The 16730-nt window shown below is 43.7% G+C and overlaps 1 protein-coding gene across 2 annotated transcripts in view; it reads left to right on the forward strand.

Moving 5' to 3' along the window:
- chchd6b (coiled-coil-helix-coiled-coil-helix domain containing 6b) overlaps positions 1 to 16730 on the forward strand; it is a 41642-nt gene that overhangs the window by 6160 nt on the left and 18752 nt on the right. Inside the window, exons 5-7 of one of the 2 annotated variants that reach the window (XM_058054598.2) lie at positions 4296 to 4316; positions 6239 to 6322; positions 13214 to 13284. In XM_058054598.2, the coding sequence (XP_057910581.2) occupies positions 4296 to 4316; positions 6239 to 6322; positions 13214 to 13284 (176 nt within the window). The remainder of the gene's footprint in view (positions 1 to 4295; positions 4317 to 6238; positions 6323 to 13213; positions 13285 to 16730) is intronic. The other variant, XM_078798577.1, reaches the window with a different exon arrangement.

Consider the following 16730-nt stretch of genomic DNA (forward strand, 5'->3'; position numbering starts at 1 on the left):
AATTTAGCACAACAGCGCTTTGTGTACAAATGAGAAGCCGTAACCAATGGAAAAGCCAGCGTCCCTGTGGTTTTTCTTTTTCTCATCGGTCATCGTCTGACTTTATGGTTTTGTCTTCTTTCATTTACAACATCTCACTTTTTCATATGCTGATGGCGTTCACCATGCATTATCTCCGACTGCTGTCTGCTGTGGGTCGACAGTTCTTTCCCTCATCCTGGTGACAGGAACATGCACTCGGTAATGATCAGAAGTATTGGGACAACTGTCCATTACAACTCAACAGGAAACAAAAATGGAGGGAAATCTGAAGTCGGTCTCCTTTTCTTGCTGCAATAACTCGTCCACTCGGCTGAGAAAACCTTCCACAAGATTTTGAGGTGCACAGTAGACCAAGAAGACGGTAGTCTCAAACCAGCCCTCGAGCCTCAACCCCATTAAAAAGCCAAAGCGGGCTTTGACATGACAAACTGTGCTGCCAGTGACATTCTCCTGGCTAATCATCATTCCGGACAGTTTTCCTCATCTCTACTCTCCTGACTCCCAAGTAGGGAACCAAACCCAAATCTCCCCGATGCAAACATTTATTCAAATGTAACATTTGCGTAATGCAGTATTTAGATAATAGTTTGTCACCGTGTGAGCTAGCGTCGGGGAGGAAAACATCCAATCTCGTCTGCCTCTCTTTGTCCCTTACACACACACACATTAGCATGGCAAACTGTTTGTTTACACGAGAGGGCATCCAGCGACTCTGATGTTGCAACCCTAGCAAAACATAAAGTTCATCCATGAACTAACCCTCATCTGGGAGACGGTACAAGATAATGTATGTCACAGAAAAAGGAAAGAAATATGTGTTCATGCTTCACATAAGGATTGTAAGGTTTCTATATATTATATATATATATATATATATATATGTTCTATAGTGCGAGTATTTCACTCACATATGTGCCTAGGAATTAGACTAAAAAGGGAGCACTCGTACATTTTTCATCCCTTTCATGGTCATTTTGCTCCTGAAAGAAGCAAAAAGGCGCGTCTACGATGGCCAGCATGCGTCCTTTCACAGTTTCAGTTTTGTTGTCAGATAAAACCCCAGAAACACGAAGGGAAGTTGGCGTTGCTCTCCCTCCATTCGTGCATGCCCGCACGTTTGTGCCACAGCTCCGCTTCAAAGATGCTGGCAAACTCAGCAGTTACGCTGTCCTCTTCTGAAAACGAATGACTTTCATAACACAGCGGTGCATCGTAGGTAGAATGTTGCTAGGTTATGCAGCGTGTTGCATTCATGGTCATATACTACAGCAAGACTTTTCACAGAAATGGTCTGAGGGCTCATGAAATTAATTTCTTTCCGAGGTTTATTTTGCTGCTCTGGATGACCCACATTCTGGGCCACTCGGGCATGGCTCCTGGGCCACATGTGGCCCACTGGCCGCTAATTGAATTGGACTGGCGTAGACAGCGACACAGATGCCTCACACATAACCTGGCTTGCTGCATTTACATTTAATACAATGGTGTTTTTATGAGGCACGGCGACATTAAAGTCACATTCTGCTCCATTCTGTCCCCTTTGGTTCCATTCCACAGCTGGACTGGGAGCACTTGGTGTGGCCAAAGTGTGCTGGTGCTATACTTCTGAGCAAGGGTTATTTCGGTTTTGTGTTGTAAGCAATGAAGGCATATCAACAACACCATTCACCCAGGGACTTTATTCACATTTTCAGCCCTTAAAGTGGACTCTTACAAGCAGATAACCCACACAGAAAGCTTTCTAGATCTTCCAGAATCTGCACCTATTCCAGCTGTATTTCCTTGGATTTCCAAAACTGTCTGTTTTTAATTTATTCCACCCGTGGTCCGTAACCAGGCACACCCACTCCACTGTGATTAGTCACACTCCCAAGAGCTCCCAAGGACTTCCAGACAGCTGCCAAACCCCGCTTTCTAATTTTGTTGGATTAGATGTCCTCCGATAAATTGGCCACCGATCAGTATTGGCCGATATCAGCAGATACTTTATCACGCCTCTCCGCTTCGCTGATCAGTGCCATTTTGGTTTTGTAAAATTAGCCCTGACATGAAAAAACCTTTGGTGACCCTTAACATAGCCAGTAGTACGTTTAAACATGCATCTATATGATCGGTATTGGTATCACTCTTGGATGATCGGGTCGCTCACAAGCTACCGTTTAGAGACCATTGACTTACCGTGTACTCAAAGAGTGGTAAGATAAGCCCGCGTATATTGAGAAATATGGTCATTACACGTTGTACCCGTGTTTAAAATAACTCTGGTATACCCTCTGACGCTTGCCTCCAATGAAACATTTCCTGGGAGTCGTTGCTAACACCGTAAACAGAGAAGCCGAGCTTGGGGGAGGGCAGGCCTCTAGCGTATCTGGGCATGCCCATATAAGGAAGGGCAGATCACATTGACGTCACATATTCTCCTTGTTAGAAAAAAATCTCTGAAAGCGAGCGTTCAGAGCGATCTCAAATTCCTTCAGGGCTCACTTCCAAATGTGGAAACGTAATATCTGAAACTTTGGCATTGTTTAACACGAAAACACGACACTTACAGGTCAGAAAAATGGAAACAGCACAATAGATTCCCTTTTAATTTCTTTTGAATTGCATTATATGATAAGACCTACATAACAGCGCCTGGAGAATAATGGTCCGGCCAGTAGCATCGTTCTTGTACAAAATGAAGCGATGCACAGCGTATACACAATATGCAAGTCGATACAAAGATAGCAAACATCCATTCACCAGCAACTGTCTTGGGGCTTGTTAGCTGTGTATGCACATAGATGCTAATAGCTCAGGGATTTTTTTATTGCTAGATGTTTGGCCTTTTAGCTCCACAGTTGATCCATAAATTAGTTCAATAGCCAACGCTGCCTTCGCTTGCCTCCATTACCAGGTGCATATTTGAGCTTCAAGTCTGGGGTGTTTATTTGATCCTGTTAACTTTGTATTACCTGAATTGGACTTGTCTCCGGAGGATGCCGACTTAAAGGGTGGGATTGTTCTCCCACATTCTCCCACATGTGAGGGTTTAGTTCAAAGCCGGTTATCACAGAGAAGCGAGACAGAAGGTTAAACATGGTGGGGTTGGAGGTGGCTGACACGCTGCAACGCGCAGACTCAGACCCGCAGCATATTGCGTGTGTGGGAGGTAATGGAACCCATTTGCCAACGAGATGGTAGCATTAAGAATTAATGTGACAAATTATTTTGTTCTTTTATTAATGTGGCATTATATTTGCATTTTGGATGCGATGAAAATGGAGTGTAACATTTTTGGAAGCTTATACAGACGTCAGACGTCTGGAAACAAAATGTAACATGTTGCTGTTTGACATATTTATTATGTGCCAAAGAAGGTTCTGGAATTTTCCTAATTAACTCTGGAAACTGTCATACAAGGTAAAACAAGCTACTATGAGGAAGTAAAACCAATGAAACACACTTAAAGACCCTTGTCAAAGATGTGCTTGGTCCATCTCAGATATGAAACATCCGCTTACATCACATATCTTGTGGCGTATAGTCTTCTCGTTTTAGCACCCCTTGTTGAGGCCGCTTTGTCTTTTGAACAAGTGTTGCAAAAAACCCAATAATCAAGCCTTACCAAAATGTAGTTTAGAATCCTCATCGTCAGTACGCTGAACTTCAACAGATCAATTACTGACCTTACTAATATGGCGCTCCTGCAGTATCCAAGCTTGACATGGCCAAAATGCACAATATTATGCAATATCCACACTATCACATTTATAATAGTGGCATTATTTTGTGACTGGCTGTCAAAATGACTAAAGTTTACCTCATTTAGCCATGCTTGAAAATAGTGAATCGAATTACTGAATTAAATATGCATGTTTTGACTAATAATAGGCCGTATTCATCCACTTAGCCACCTTACCTCCAGTGCCGTCCACGCTTATGTATGAATGTGAACAAATTCTTGGTGGTGGTCGGAAAAGCCGTCGGCACGAATTGGCAGCCACGTTTCCGCCAAATTACTCCAAGACAGCTGTGACTACGGATGTACTTTACCACCACCAGCGTGTGAAGGAATAAGGGCTTCACTTCATTGTCAAGGTCTTTGGGTGCCTCGAAAAGCACTAAAATCAAATCCACGAGTGAAGCCCGGAGTGGTGAGGGACGACCGTACCTTCCTTCCACTCTTCTCTTTTTTTCACCTTTTTCATTTCCCTCTTCCCAATGTCTTCTTTTGCCGTCTCACTCAACGCCGTTCCTTCTCTCTCTCCTAGCCTGCCGATTTAGATGCCTGGGTAAGCAAGACTGCCATTGCTGGTGTCTCTCTGTGCTCTCTTCTTCTTTTTTAATCTCACCTTTTCTTGTTCTTTTCCTCCACCACTCTCCGTCGCTCACTCTCTCCCATGTGCACAGACACCCACACACACTCTATTCAAATGTCATGTTTTCATTGTGCATTAAAGCGAGGCTGTAAGTGTGTTTCCACCACCATTCCACACAACAACACTTTGGGAGGTATTCAGCCAGAAAATTACACATCATCTGTGCTGCTGGCAGAGGTGATTTTACACACATACACACACGGCCCTTGAGCATCAAACAGCCGCTGCGGGAAGAAAAAAAGTGCAGCGAGCAGCACAGGATGAGGATTTGCAGATGTGTTCTTTTGGGATCCATATGCCTGTTAAGTTAGGATAAGACTGGATTACAATAAGTGTCATGTCAATCTCTACGTGCTCGTATTCACCCTATCAGCAAAGAGCAGGGAACGCAATAAAAAGCACGTGCCATCTTTCCGTGTCAATGGATGTCACATTTGCCATGTATGTGATGTATGTGTGCCAGGCCGCACATTTAGTACACTTACGGTTACGCCATTTATTAGAAGCATTTCCACTTTTATTCCAATTCTGTGCCCACATCATCGTCTTTGTTTACGCCCAGTTTGTTCCGGAGTGGCAGAGCATGCACGATTATCATATTAATACACAGCTTTACAGATGAATAGTGGAAATGATGGTCCTCAGCTTGTGTGCCATTAAAGTCACACGCTCGTGACTAACTGGGATCAAATGAAGACATTTTGAACCATGTTACATGAATAAGTACAGAAGATAGGTCAAATTCATAACTTTAGTCCAGATGGTAAATATTAATATATTCTTTAGTGCTGACGTTTATTCTAATAGCCATAGTTTGTGTGTTGCATCCAGCCATCCTGAATGAATGTTCATCCTCGATGTTGTAGCTGCGTATAGAAAGACGACACAGACTGATTAAAACATCCCCGTGCATGCACGCTTGTGTCTCCAGTCCGACTCCCGGTCGTGTTTCAGCGAGAACAGTAATGACTCTATCTTGCTCTGCTTGCATGCTTGCTATGCCGGGCCTAAAACATCGGCTCCTTCCTCAGCCATCTTGCTGCCTGTCAAAGCTGGGCTCGGCGACCACGTTAAAGCATTTCATCTCATCTTTACGCCAACATCACGCCGCCGGCTTTGGCTGCCGCCGCTACATGCCAAGCCGCTAGTTGTAAGTTGTGTAACATTCAATAGATGCGCATATTTACTCTTATTTCTTATTTCATTTTGGGACAGCTGTAGGATCAATATTGTGATGGTAGACGTCTTGGATAAGCTATATTTATATACTCCTGGTGTAGTAGCTAAGAAAGGTGTATTTGGTAAAGAAAAAAAAATAGAACTGGCAAGTATAGTGCTGCACTTTTAGGATGTAAAACATGATATGTATGTATAACTTGTGGTAGTTTGAGAGTAGAGAGTATTTTCTGAAACATGCAAAAGAGTTGGATTTTCCCCGTAATTTAGGAGGGAAGAGGGATTTTAAAGACATAATACATTGTGTATTGTCATTCAAAGCCAAGGTCACAACCGGTGGTATGGGCTCTTAGGGCTGGTCCTTCATACGTGTCCAGGTCTTACTCCTTGGTGGTCACCAGGAACAAAACTAAATCGCAGTGATTGGGGGAACGCCAAAAAGTGGTACAGCCGGTTATGACCTCGGTTTGCCTGTGAATTGTGAATAATATAGAAGACACAATATATTGTATTGTGCCATTTTAGCCATTTAGTATTCAAATGTTACATTTGGTTTTGTTATTTTTGGAGTGTGAAATTGTAAATATTTACCCGTCTCAGCTTATTATTCAAGGATTCAGGTTCTTACCCTTTTGTCTTCGCCCTGCTTTCGCTCAAAGGCCAGACAACTGGAGAGGAAAGAACAAGAATTGGCCAGCATTTCCAGCTTCTACAAAGATCAACTAGAGATACTGGAAAAGAAGGTAAGAAATATACATCCCTCGCTTCCATTCCATCCATTCCTCCTCAGCTAGTGGCCTCCTCTGTCTTTCATTTCTGGTTACAAGGTGCTTCCTTTTACCTCTCAGGGGAAATCATCATTGTTGTAATCAAGTCCCTGTCTGTTTTCTCTGCATTAATTCTATTTCTTTTGTTTGAACTCTAGTTTCACACATGTATGACAATACATGTTGTTCATCTTAGTTCCAATATGTGGCCGTTCAGGGCTACCTATACCTGGAAGCGGTCAAGATGTTTATACAAAATCATTCAAATGTTTTATTTTTAAACTGTACAAACTGTCAATAGATGGTCCATTTAAAAAAAACTAGTGTGTAGTATAAGAGCCAGACCATGTTGAGCTGGTAGAGCATGGTAGGGTAGGGAAGATGTCCTCCCATCTCAGGAGTATCAAGACAACACTTAAAGGGGCATTCTTCACACTCCCTGGGGGGTCAAACCTCACATAGACACAAGACCCGCTTTAGCCTCCTGGAAATGTCAGGCCTACGTAGCGGTGTACGAATGAAAATCAACGGAAAGTTTGATGCTGACAGACACTTTGGCGGAATTTCACAGCAGCGTCTGGGAGAGCCTGGCAGCCTAATCAAATATACTGTTTTTGTTATGTCCCTTTGCCGGTGACCCTGAAGTATTTTCACGAGATGGTATAAAAAATAAAAGGCATGCTTTGCTGTGTGCTTTTAAAAAATTATGACCTGTGTCCTTTTACCTTAACACTAATGCGTCATTCATATTTTGCACCCGGTAAAAGCCAGAGTAGGAGCCGCAGTGGTTTTAATAATGTTGCTTCCATTTTAGCGGCTACATTTGTTAAGACTGAGCTGCAAGGTTGGGACTGGTGCATGATTTGATGCTCTTAGTGATGGATGGGAACCGCAGGAAAGGAAAAGATGTGGGAGGCGCAAATCAGCGCAGGTCAAGTACAAAATAGAAAGAAAAGTGGTGACAAGAACGCGCAGAACATGATGGACAAAGAAGGTGACCAGCACACGTAATACTATAATACTATAATACTAGTACATTTTAGTGTTATTACAAGTATTATTGTTATTGCAAAAAAAATAATTTAAATGTTTAATTTTACCAATTGTGCTTTGACCACAAATCTTTTATTTTAAGAGCATTAAATGATAAGTTGCTTCAATTCTGGATCCTTTTTGCCATATTTAATTGTGACCCCACCCCCACCCCCCACCCACCACACTCCCATCTGTTGGTCCCTCCCTCCGGCAGGACTCATCAGGTGGACAGCGGACCTTATCTGGTCCCTGGCACTAGCCTCCTTTAGGCCACGAAGAAAAACCTTCTACACATTCAAGTTAAATGGAAGCCCCCCCCACCCCCCTACCCGTTCCCCCCCACATGCAACCTGCAGTGCTTGACGGGCGAGAATGATTGGCAGAAGAGTGGAGGATGCTCTATCTCTCTGCATTTGCTGGCACCATCCCCTTTCCTAGACATTTCTTTCCACCCCCCCCCCCCCCCCCCGACTCGCAGCTGACCTGCATGCGGATGAGGGAGTAAGAAAGAGAAGGACTGAATGCCAGAGATAAAAAGGACTGTGCATTAAGCAGCCATCTATCTATCTCCCTCCTTCTCTTCCCTTCTCTTCCCCTTTCTTTCCAATCCAGCGCTTCATTCATCCAGGTCTTCTTTGCCGCCCTTGCCACCCCCCCCACCTCGCCCCGCCTCTCCCCGCTTCTCTGTGTTCTTCACTCACTTAATGCTGTTCATAATTTCCATTTGGCTAAAAAGGATGGCCACCTATAAGTTGAAGTGTGATGTACTGTACCACATGCAATGCATACGTACATACATGCTAAAATAGCAAAATAATAATAATATTCCCCTTAATTAACTTGGTGTTAATCGTTAAGCGGGAGTTACATCTTGACATATGTGTTTAGCTTTTAGCTAGCGTGCAACTCACGTAAGGCTGTGACGTGTGTGTGGGCATCGTACCAGGCTTGTGCAGCCCACTCACTCTAATTACAAGATGGGGGTACTGGCTTCCTACGCCACCTACCGCCGCTATCGTACCCGGGAGAACCACAACGTGGTCGGGTAAGGTGCATTAATAGACGCTCGGCTGCCGTGCATCCATGGAGGTGGGGCAGAACCTGAAGGAGCACATCGGCCACCACGGGAAGAGCCCATGTACGCAACGTACTTTTAAACTTGTGACTCAGGCACACCCCCCCCCACCTCACCCTTGCAACCTGGCTGCATGCAAGATTTTTCTGCGTGCATGCAGAAAATTATTTGCACGCCAATTTTCTTCCTACGGGCTTTGCGTGCTGTCTACTGTTTGAAAAGCCGTGAGGGTCACATCTGTGTCTCTTGCCATTTTACGCGTTTTTGTACGTAGCCAAAACATAGCAGCACGTATGTAACGCCCCCTTTACAGTGTGTGTGTGTGTGTGTGTGTGTGTGTGTGTGTGAATGAGTAGATGGACACAGACACACTGCGGTGTCCCACAGGGATGAATGACGGCAGCATCTTTGTTGGTTTGTAGGTGAAAGATGACCACAAACCAGTACGTATATTCCTGTTTACTGTGCCACGTGTGTACTAACTGTTCCTTCAGAAGTAATAGTCCCGGCGACCAATCAATGTCTCCCCAATACATCCAGGCTCCCTCGCTAATTGACACCCCAGGAATCAAACACCCCCAAAACGTAGCAACACGATCCCCGCCGGAGCTGCTCCAAGCGTATTTGTGGAAGTCGCCCTAATCTGTGTAAAAGGTGCAGCATGTCTTCCCGTGGCGACGACCCTGCCACTCTGTAAACAAGTCTCACTTCTCTTTTAATCCTCCCTTTCCTTCTTTTGTCGGCTGCTGCCGCTGTAAAAAGTTAATCTGCCTTCGTCCATGCGAAGAGCGTGAAACAGCCCCTCCCTCGTCATCCTGACATCAGCTCATCTCCATCCACAGCCGCCGGAGCGTCTTCTGAAGAAGCATGCAAACCTCACCCGAACGCACCGTTTTAGTCACACACCTGCCTGTACGCCAGATTACAGCCACACGCTCTTCCCCGTGCTCCCGTGCTAATCCCCTTCATATCCAACAACCCCCAAATTATTGCTTGGCCCCTTTGGAGGGTTATCGTGCCCCCTTGCTGTTCCTCCTCATTGGGCTTTTGTCTCCCCGTGCAAATGAAGGGCTCGGTGTGTGTGCGCGCCACTGATAGCGTTGCCAATCCTCTGATGTCAGACTGGAGCACAGGTTGTTTCTCTGCCCTTGAAATATTTAGCTACTAACCCGATATCCGGTTGGACGCAAAGCCTCTCCAAAATGCAAAACATCCAAATGACAAACTTCCTTTCAGCTTCAACTCTTCTGCTGTCTTTTCTTTCCAAGTGACCGACTCACATGAATACCGAAATGATGTGAGGTACCCGTGGGTTTAACTTCCCATGGTATGCTTTTTTTTCATATTTCTGATGTCCCAGAGATCCACGGCCTTTCAGGTTTCAGCTAAGCCCCCCCCCCCAGTACCGATCTGCAAATCGCTGCTCATTAAGTGCAAGCGATGCACGGCTTTGAGGTTGAAGGTGATTTGGCTTTCGGCGTTTGTGAAGCGGTGTCGGGAGGTCCACTGTCGCCGGCGGGTTTTGGGTGGCCGGTTGGCTGCGTGCTGGGGAGGAGATCGCAGGCTCGGGGGTGGATTTGCCTCGGGGCGGGGGGGTGACGCTGGTAGCGACGACGAAAGAAGGAGTCGTGTGTGTGCCGAGGGAGTTGGGGGGCTGCTCGATTTCAACACTTGAAGAGGACCACTTGAGTGGTTTTAGTTCCCAGGAGGAGTATGAGGACAGTCATGAATGAAGCATTTATTTCATTTGTTAAGAAGTTAATAACAACCTTTCTGTGTACTAAATACACCATCCCATTGCTCCCAGTTTCCAGCTCATCTATCAGGTGTTATTACAGGTTATATTCCAGGTGTTATACGGGTGTCTGCTAGAAATATTCCAGGTGTTATACGGGTGTCTGCTAGAAATATTCCAGGTGTTATACGGGTGTCTGCTAGAAATATTACAGGTGTTATACGGGTGTCTGCTAGAAATATTACAGGTGTTATACGGGTGTCTGCTAGAAATATTACAGGTGTTATACGGGTGTCTGCTAGAAATATTCCAGGTGTTATACGGGTGTCTGCTAGAAATATTACAGGTGTTATACAGGTGTCTGCTAGAAATATTCCAGGTGTTATACGGGTGTCTGCTAGAAATATTCCAGGTGTTATACGGGTGTCTGCTAGAAATATTACAGGTGTTATACAGGTGTCTGCTAGAAATATTCCAGGTGTTATACGGGTGTCTGCTAGAAATATTCCAGGTGTTATACGGGTGTCTGCTAGAAATATTCCAGGTGTTATACGGGTGTCTGCTAGAAATATTACAGGTGTTATACGGGTGTCTGCTAGAAATATTACAGGTGTTATACGGGTGTCTGCTAGAAATATTACAGGTGTTATACGGGTGTCTGCTAGAAATATTCCAGGGTTTATACGGGTGTCTGCTAGAAATATTACAGGTGTTATACGGGTGTCTGCTAGAAATATTACAGGTGTTATACGGGTGTCTGCTAGAAATATTACAGGTGTTATACTGGTGTCTGCTAGAAATATTACAGGTGTTATACGGGTGTCTGCTAGAAATATTACAGGTGTTATACGGGTGTCTGCTAGAAATATTACAGGTGTTATACTGGTGTCTGCTAGAAATATTCCAGGTGTTATACGGGTGTCTGCTAGAAATATTCCAGGTGTTATACGGGTGTCTGCTAGAAATATTCCAGGTGTTATACGGGTGTCTGCTAGAAATATTACAGGTGTTATACGGGTGTCTGCTAGAAATATTCCAGGTGTTATACGAGTGTCTGCTAGAAATATTCCAGGTGTTATACGGGTGTCTGCTAGAAATATTACAGGTGTTATACGGGTGTCTGCTAGAAATATTACAGGTGTTATACGGGTGTCTGCTAGAAATATTACAGGTGTTATACTGGTGTCTGCTAGAAATATTACAGGTGTTATACGGGTGTCTGCTAGAAATATTACAGGTGTTATACGGGTGTCTGCTAGAAATATTACAGGTGTTATACGGGTGTCTGCTAGAAATATTACAGGTGTTATACGGGTGTCTGCTAGAAATATTACAGGTGTTATACGGGTGTCTGCTAGAAATATTACAGGTGTTATACGGGTGTCTGCTAGAAATATTACAGGTGTTATACGGGTGTCTGCTAGAAATATTCCAGGGTTTATACGGGTGTCTGCTAGAAATATTACAGGTGTTATACGGGTGTCTGCTAGAAATATTACAGGTGTTATACGGGTGTCTGCTAGAAATATTACAGGTGTTATACTGGTGTCTGCTAGAAATATTACAGGTGTTATACGGGTGTCTGCTAGAAATATTACAGGTGTTATACGGGTGTCTGCTAGAAATATTACAGGTGTTATACGGGTGTCTGCTAGAAATATTACAGGTGTTATACGGGTGTCTGCTAGAAATATTACAGGTGTTATACGGGTGTCTGCTAGAAATATTACAGGTGTTATACGGGTGTCTGCTAGAAATATTACAGGTGTTATACGGGTGTCTGCTAGAAATATTACAGGTGTTATATGGGTGTCTGTCAATCAATACATCTGTATTGATCATCCTTTGTATTGTCAGTATTCCTTTTCTAGTAGTCTTTTCTTTGAAGAGCAGTATTACCATGATACTGGTGTCATTCTACAACAGTCAAGGCCAGATTATTACACGGCGGTTCATACTTGCTTGCAGGATTAAGGAAAATATGTCTTCATTTTTTTTCCACCAGCAGACATTGGGATCAGGAGAAGCATGTGGATGATGTGGAATAAAGAGATATGAGAATGACTCGGGGGCGTGGGAAGAATGGAGGGCAGGGGATAGCGGAAGCAGTTTGTGTCGATCCCATCTCTTTCCCTGCTCACTTACTTCAATTATCTTGGTCCGCTATCGCCTCGTCTGTTGGAGTATGGAGAATAATGAAGTAAAAGCACTAGCTCTACTCATCCCTTTCAAACGGTGAGATTGTGTATGAAAGGGGGGGCAAGAGAGATTTGCTTTGTGTTGCGAGCGTTTTAGACAAACCGCATTCTCGTTTCAATCATAGCCTGATCTAAAAAAAACAAAAAAACGCAGCTTATAAAGATGACGTCCTCAAGGGGCGCCAACGAGCAGAAGATGTTTGACTCTGACCCAGAGTCTCTCAATAAGAGAGAAAAATCAAGATTGTGAATGTTTGGGGAGGTTTACTGTGTTAAGATCAGCTGCAATGCCCAATATACATGATGAAATATTAACTGTATTATTTTAGTCCATGCTAAATATAGCCTTTGAATTCCTATTTTAGATGGGAAATGACTTGGACTTTTTCCTTGTTATTGCGTCCTCTTTCAGCATTTATGGCCACGATGGAGTATACTCAGCACTGTAACCACCGATTACTAGCGCAGGGGTGGCCTGTATATGACCCCCCTCCCCCTCTTTCTGTGCAGTAATTGCTGTTTAAATGCCACCCTCCTCACATGAAATAAAGCCATCGGCATTCAGGTTGGCTGAGAATTCAAAGGTCCCTAATTTAGGGAGTGTGACATTTTCAAGGATGCCTAATGCATTTTTGTTATCATCTTTACTTCGATATCAAAGTGGCAAAAACGTCCCATTATCTCAAAATACACGTAAATGTGGTCATTTTAATTTACACAGGATTCTGACACCAAAGACGTAGTCAGGAAAGACTTGTACGATGCACATTGTACGTCTAGATATAGTTTGTCTCATATTTCTTTGCCTATATCTCCTCCTGCAGAACCTCGACTCTTACCAACAGACGGCTGACCAGTACGACCAGGCGGCCACCAAAGCTGAGGCGAAAATCAGGTAAAAGCCGTAACTTCATTCACATGCTTCATTATTTGACAAACTCATAGCTTTTGTGGATGTTAAAACTATTTTATCATTTTCTGGCTGATCACCAATCACTGATGTTGAAATACCGATCTGCACATTGGGCCTCCCCTCTTTACTTTAGTTTACCCTGGTTTATTTCAAACACGTACACAATGTTACATTGGAGTACATCTTGTATTTACAGTTCCACAATTCAATATGGCGGAAAAGGAGTAGGAAGAAGCAGAGCACATCCAATTCCAACCCCTTTTCCATATCACAGCAATCACTAATGAATTTGGTCACTTCCTGTATTCAATATACGTACATGATTCACTAAGAGCTAGGGACATCGGGCGCCTAGGTGAAACCCCAGGATGAAGCCAAAGTGCACCATGACCTCTGCAGGGGACCAGACCACCCCTCCCCAGTGTGATCGGACCACCCGTGTAAAAGCACTGCGACCCAAATGCTGGTGCCCATCCAGAACCCAGAGAACACCAAGCCCAGCCCACCCGCAAGAGCCACGGCACAGCCGCATCCATAAAGGCCAACATCCCCAACCCCCCCACGATCAGCCATTATATGAAAACAAAATAATAATCATCATCGCAATCAAGTAAGAATATTAGTATCCCCCTTTCTTGGGATTCAGCACACTTAATGGAGGGGGTGAAAGGATGACAATGAGAGAGTATCATTTTCTCTTTCACTGTTCAGAGGAAGCAAAGCTGATTAGCTGCTGAAGAATATTCTTTCTTTGCTGGGAATAAAAGCCGACACGATTCCCAAATCCACGTGCCAAAATGTATACATACACACGGATCCTCTCATTTCATCCGTCATTATTTAGATTTTGAGATTATCATTCACGTCTCGTAATTATAGCTGTAAGCAGCAGCAGCACCAGCAGCACCAGCAGCACCAGCATCACCAGCATCACCAGCAGTCCTTTTTTAAAACGGTGGAATCAGAGAGGCTGCAGTCTGCTGATGGGAAAACAGAAGCAGCATGATGTCCCAAAAAGAACATGTTTTCCTTCGGGATGGCAGAGCTCAAAGCTCACCTGCTGACACAAAAAAGCATGCGAGTTTCATTCAAGGCTGAAATGATGCCAAACTGGCGCTGCCACAGTCTGCAAGCTGTGCCAATTTACACCGTGTTGTAGCGCCTTGTCTCCCCGGTCGAGGGGGGCCGGTCCAGCTCACGGTCCCTTTGCTTTATATGACAATAATGGTCGCATGGCTAATATAGACAACTTTTTTAGGAATGTTCTATTTGCGTGTACTTGTACACAATCATATAACCAGAAAAAGAAAACAGGAACGGAAAGTTTATTTTGCCATTTTGGCATTGTGTTGCTATCCTCTACTATTCATAAGCGTTCCATTGCAGCCAATTGAATCCAATTCAAGCCCAAAATGTAGTCGGCATGATGACGTTAAGCAGGTTTTGTTGCTGACTGTCAGCCGCTGTATGGAGGAGGTGGAGGAGGTTACAAGATCAGTTCAGCGCAATTTTGCCGAAGGAAGAGCACAATCTGCTGTTTATGATTATTTATGATTTATTATATATTTGACAATCCCGTCCACTCACACGGACATGCTTTGTATTCAGGCGGCTGCGTGCTAGTCATGTTCTGTCGCCGTCTGGGCAGCGTTTCATTGTGCTGTGGTCACTGTCATTTCACAGTACACTGACCAGACAGTAATTATTCTATTTACTCCAAGCTGAGGGATGAGGCTGCCGTGTTATTTGTGTTACTGTACGTTGACATTTTTATCTCGCATCCTGCTGGTCCTCAGCTCCAATTCACGCTCTGTCATTTTCACTTTCCGATTAGTTAAGAATTTTTAATCTTACTTGTTTTCTTTGTCAAATGGACTTTTCAGACCATCTGCCTTCTGTTTATTGGAAGAAAATATAGAAAAGGCCGTTGTGTAAGTAAGACGTTTTGCTCACCAGCTGAACTGGTACTGTATGGGCGACGTAAACTATGCCAACTCATTGGCCTAGCAGATTCGTCAGTGTCGGATCACATGGAACATTTGAGGGTGCACGGCTACACCCGACAACACACCTTATCCGGCCAATGTGGACTGTCCCTGGTTTGTTAGCATCTCTTTGCGAATGATGCTTTTCAGGGTGCTTTTACATCGAATCTCAGGATACTATTGAAGTAAAACTGATTGCCCCCAGTCAAGCTGAGCTAAGGTGGTACTGTCCCTGTCCGGTGAGCGTTAAAGTAAACACTTTAGGATAGGAAAACAAGATGACGACTCTGCCTTAAATATAGACAAAGAATATTAAACGCTGTTGTCATATTGTACCCACCATGGCGAAGATTGTGTAATATTGCAAAGTACTTAATCCACGGGCTTTACGGTGGCGTGTCAGACTATTCTCCCCACACAGTACCAGACTGCATCTTAGCTTACCTGGAGATGGTAAAATTCACAAATCCTCTTAAAAATACTTGTTTTGACTTCTGAAGAGCCTTGAAGTGGCTTCTCTAAGGACCCAGCACACATTTACTCCAAGGGTGGGTGTCTTCAGTGGGCTTTAACAGGAAGTAACCGCTGGCAGCCACAACTTAAAAGGCACATTCATGTGGATTTATATCAACTTTAGTTTTCTCTCTTTCATGAATATATTATTGGGCTGAACCGTGCAAGTACACGTATAATACACGCTTTGCCCTGCGCTCCCCTCCCAAATTGGGGATGGTTAGTCAGTCCAACACGTCGGTCAAGCTCGCTTTGGAGACAGAAAGCTGCAGCACATCTTGTCTTCATCACTTTGCCTTCGGAAGAAGAAACACTCAGACAGGTTTTTGCGGTTAAAGGGAGGTCAGAGTTAATATTTTGACAGAATCATTTCAACACGTTTGCCAAGACTGTAAAAACAAAGCAGTTTTTATCAATTGGTGCAGGACATGGAGGTTTTATGTTTACTGGTCCTGCAGTAAGAACGGCTCGATTACTTTTTTCCTTCAACTGACTTCAAGGGCTGTTGTCTTAAACCTGCATCCTCCACAAAAGCAGAGCATAGACTCTAAACTCTATATATTTACAATAATAATAAGGGCAAATATGTCATCAAGATTAAATATCTGAAAAGTCAAGAATACACAAGTTGGACCAATTTGCCGATCTTAAGCAATAAAGTAAAAATGCAGGTATATTTCTTCATATGAGCAAAATAAAAGCCAGATAAATCAACTTAACTAAGACATGAACATCTGTATACCATTTCTATATGTTCAGGCCAAATGTTCTCATATACTGTGTACTGAATTTTAGGTTTGAAGCAACTTTCCAAAGGAAATGTTAAGTTTTGGGCTTTTTTTAAATATCCAACGTAAGACGCCTAAAATTGAAATACTGACAATAAAAAGGCAAGTGACGATAAGTGTTGCCAGATAGTCTCCCCCTCCC

The sequence above is a fragment of the Doryrhamphus excisus genome, linkage group LG18 (assembly GCF_037039965.1).
Source record: "Doryrhamphus excisus strain RoL-2023G ecotype Guam linkage group LG18, RoL_Dexc_Guam_v1.1, whole genome shotgun sequence".
In the NCBI taxonomy this organism is placed as follows: domain Eukaryota; kingdom Metazoa; phylum Chordata; class Actinopteri; order Syngnathiformes; family Syngnathidae; genus Doryrhamphus; species Doryrhamphus excisus.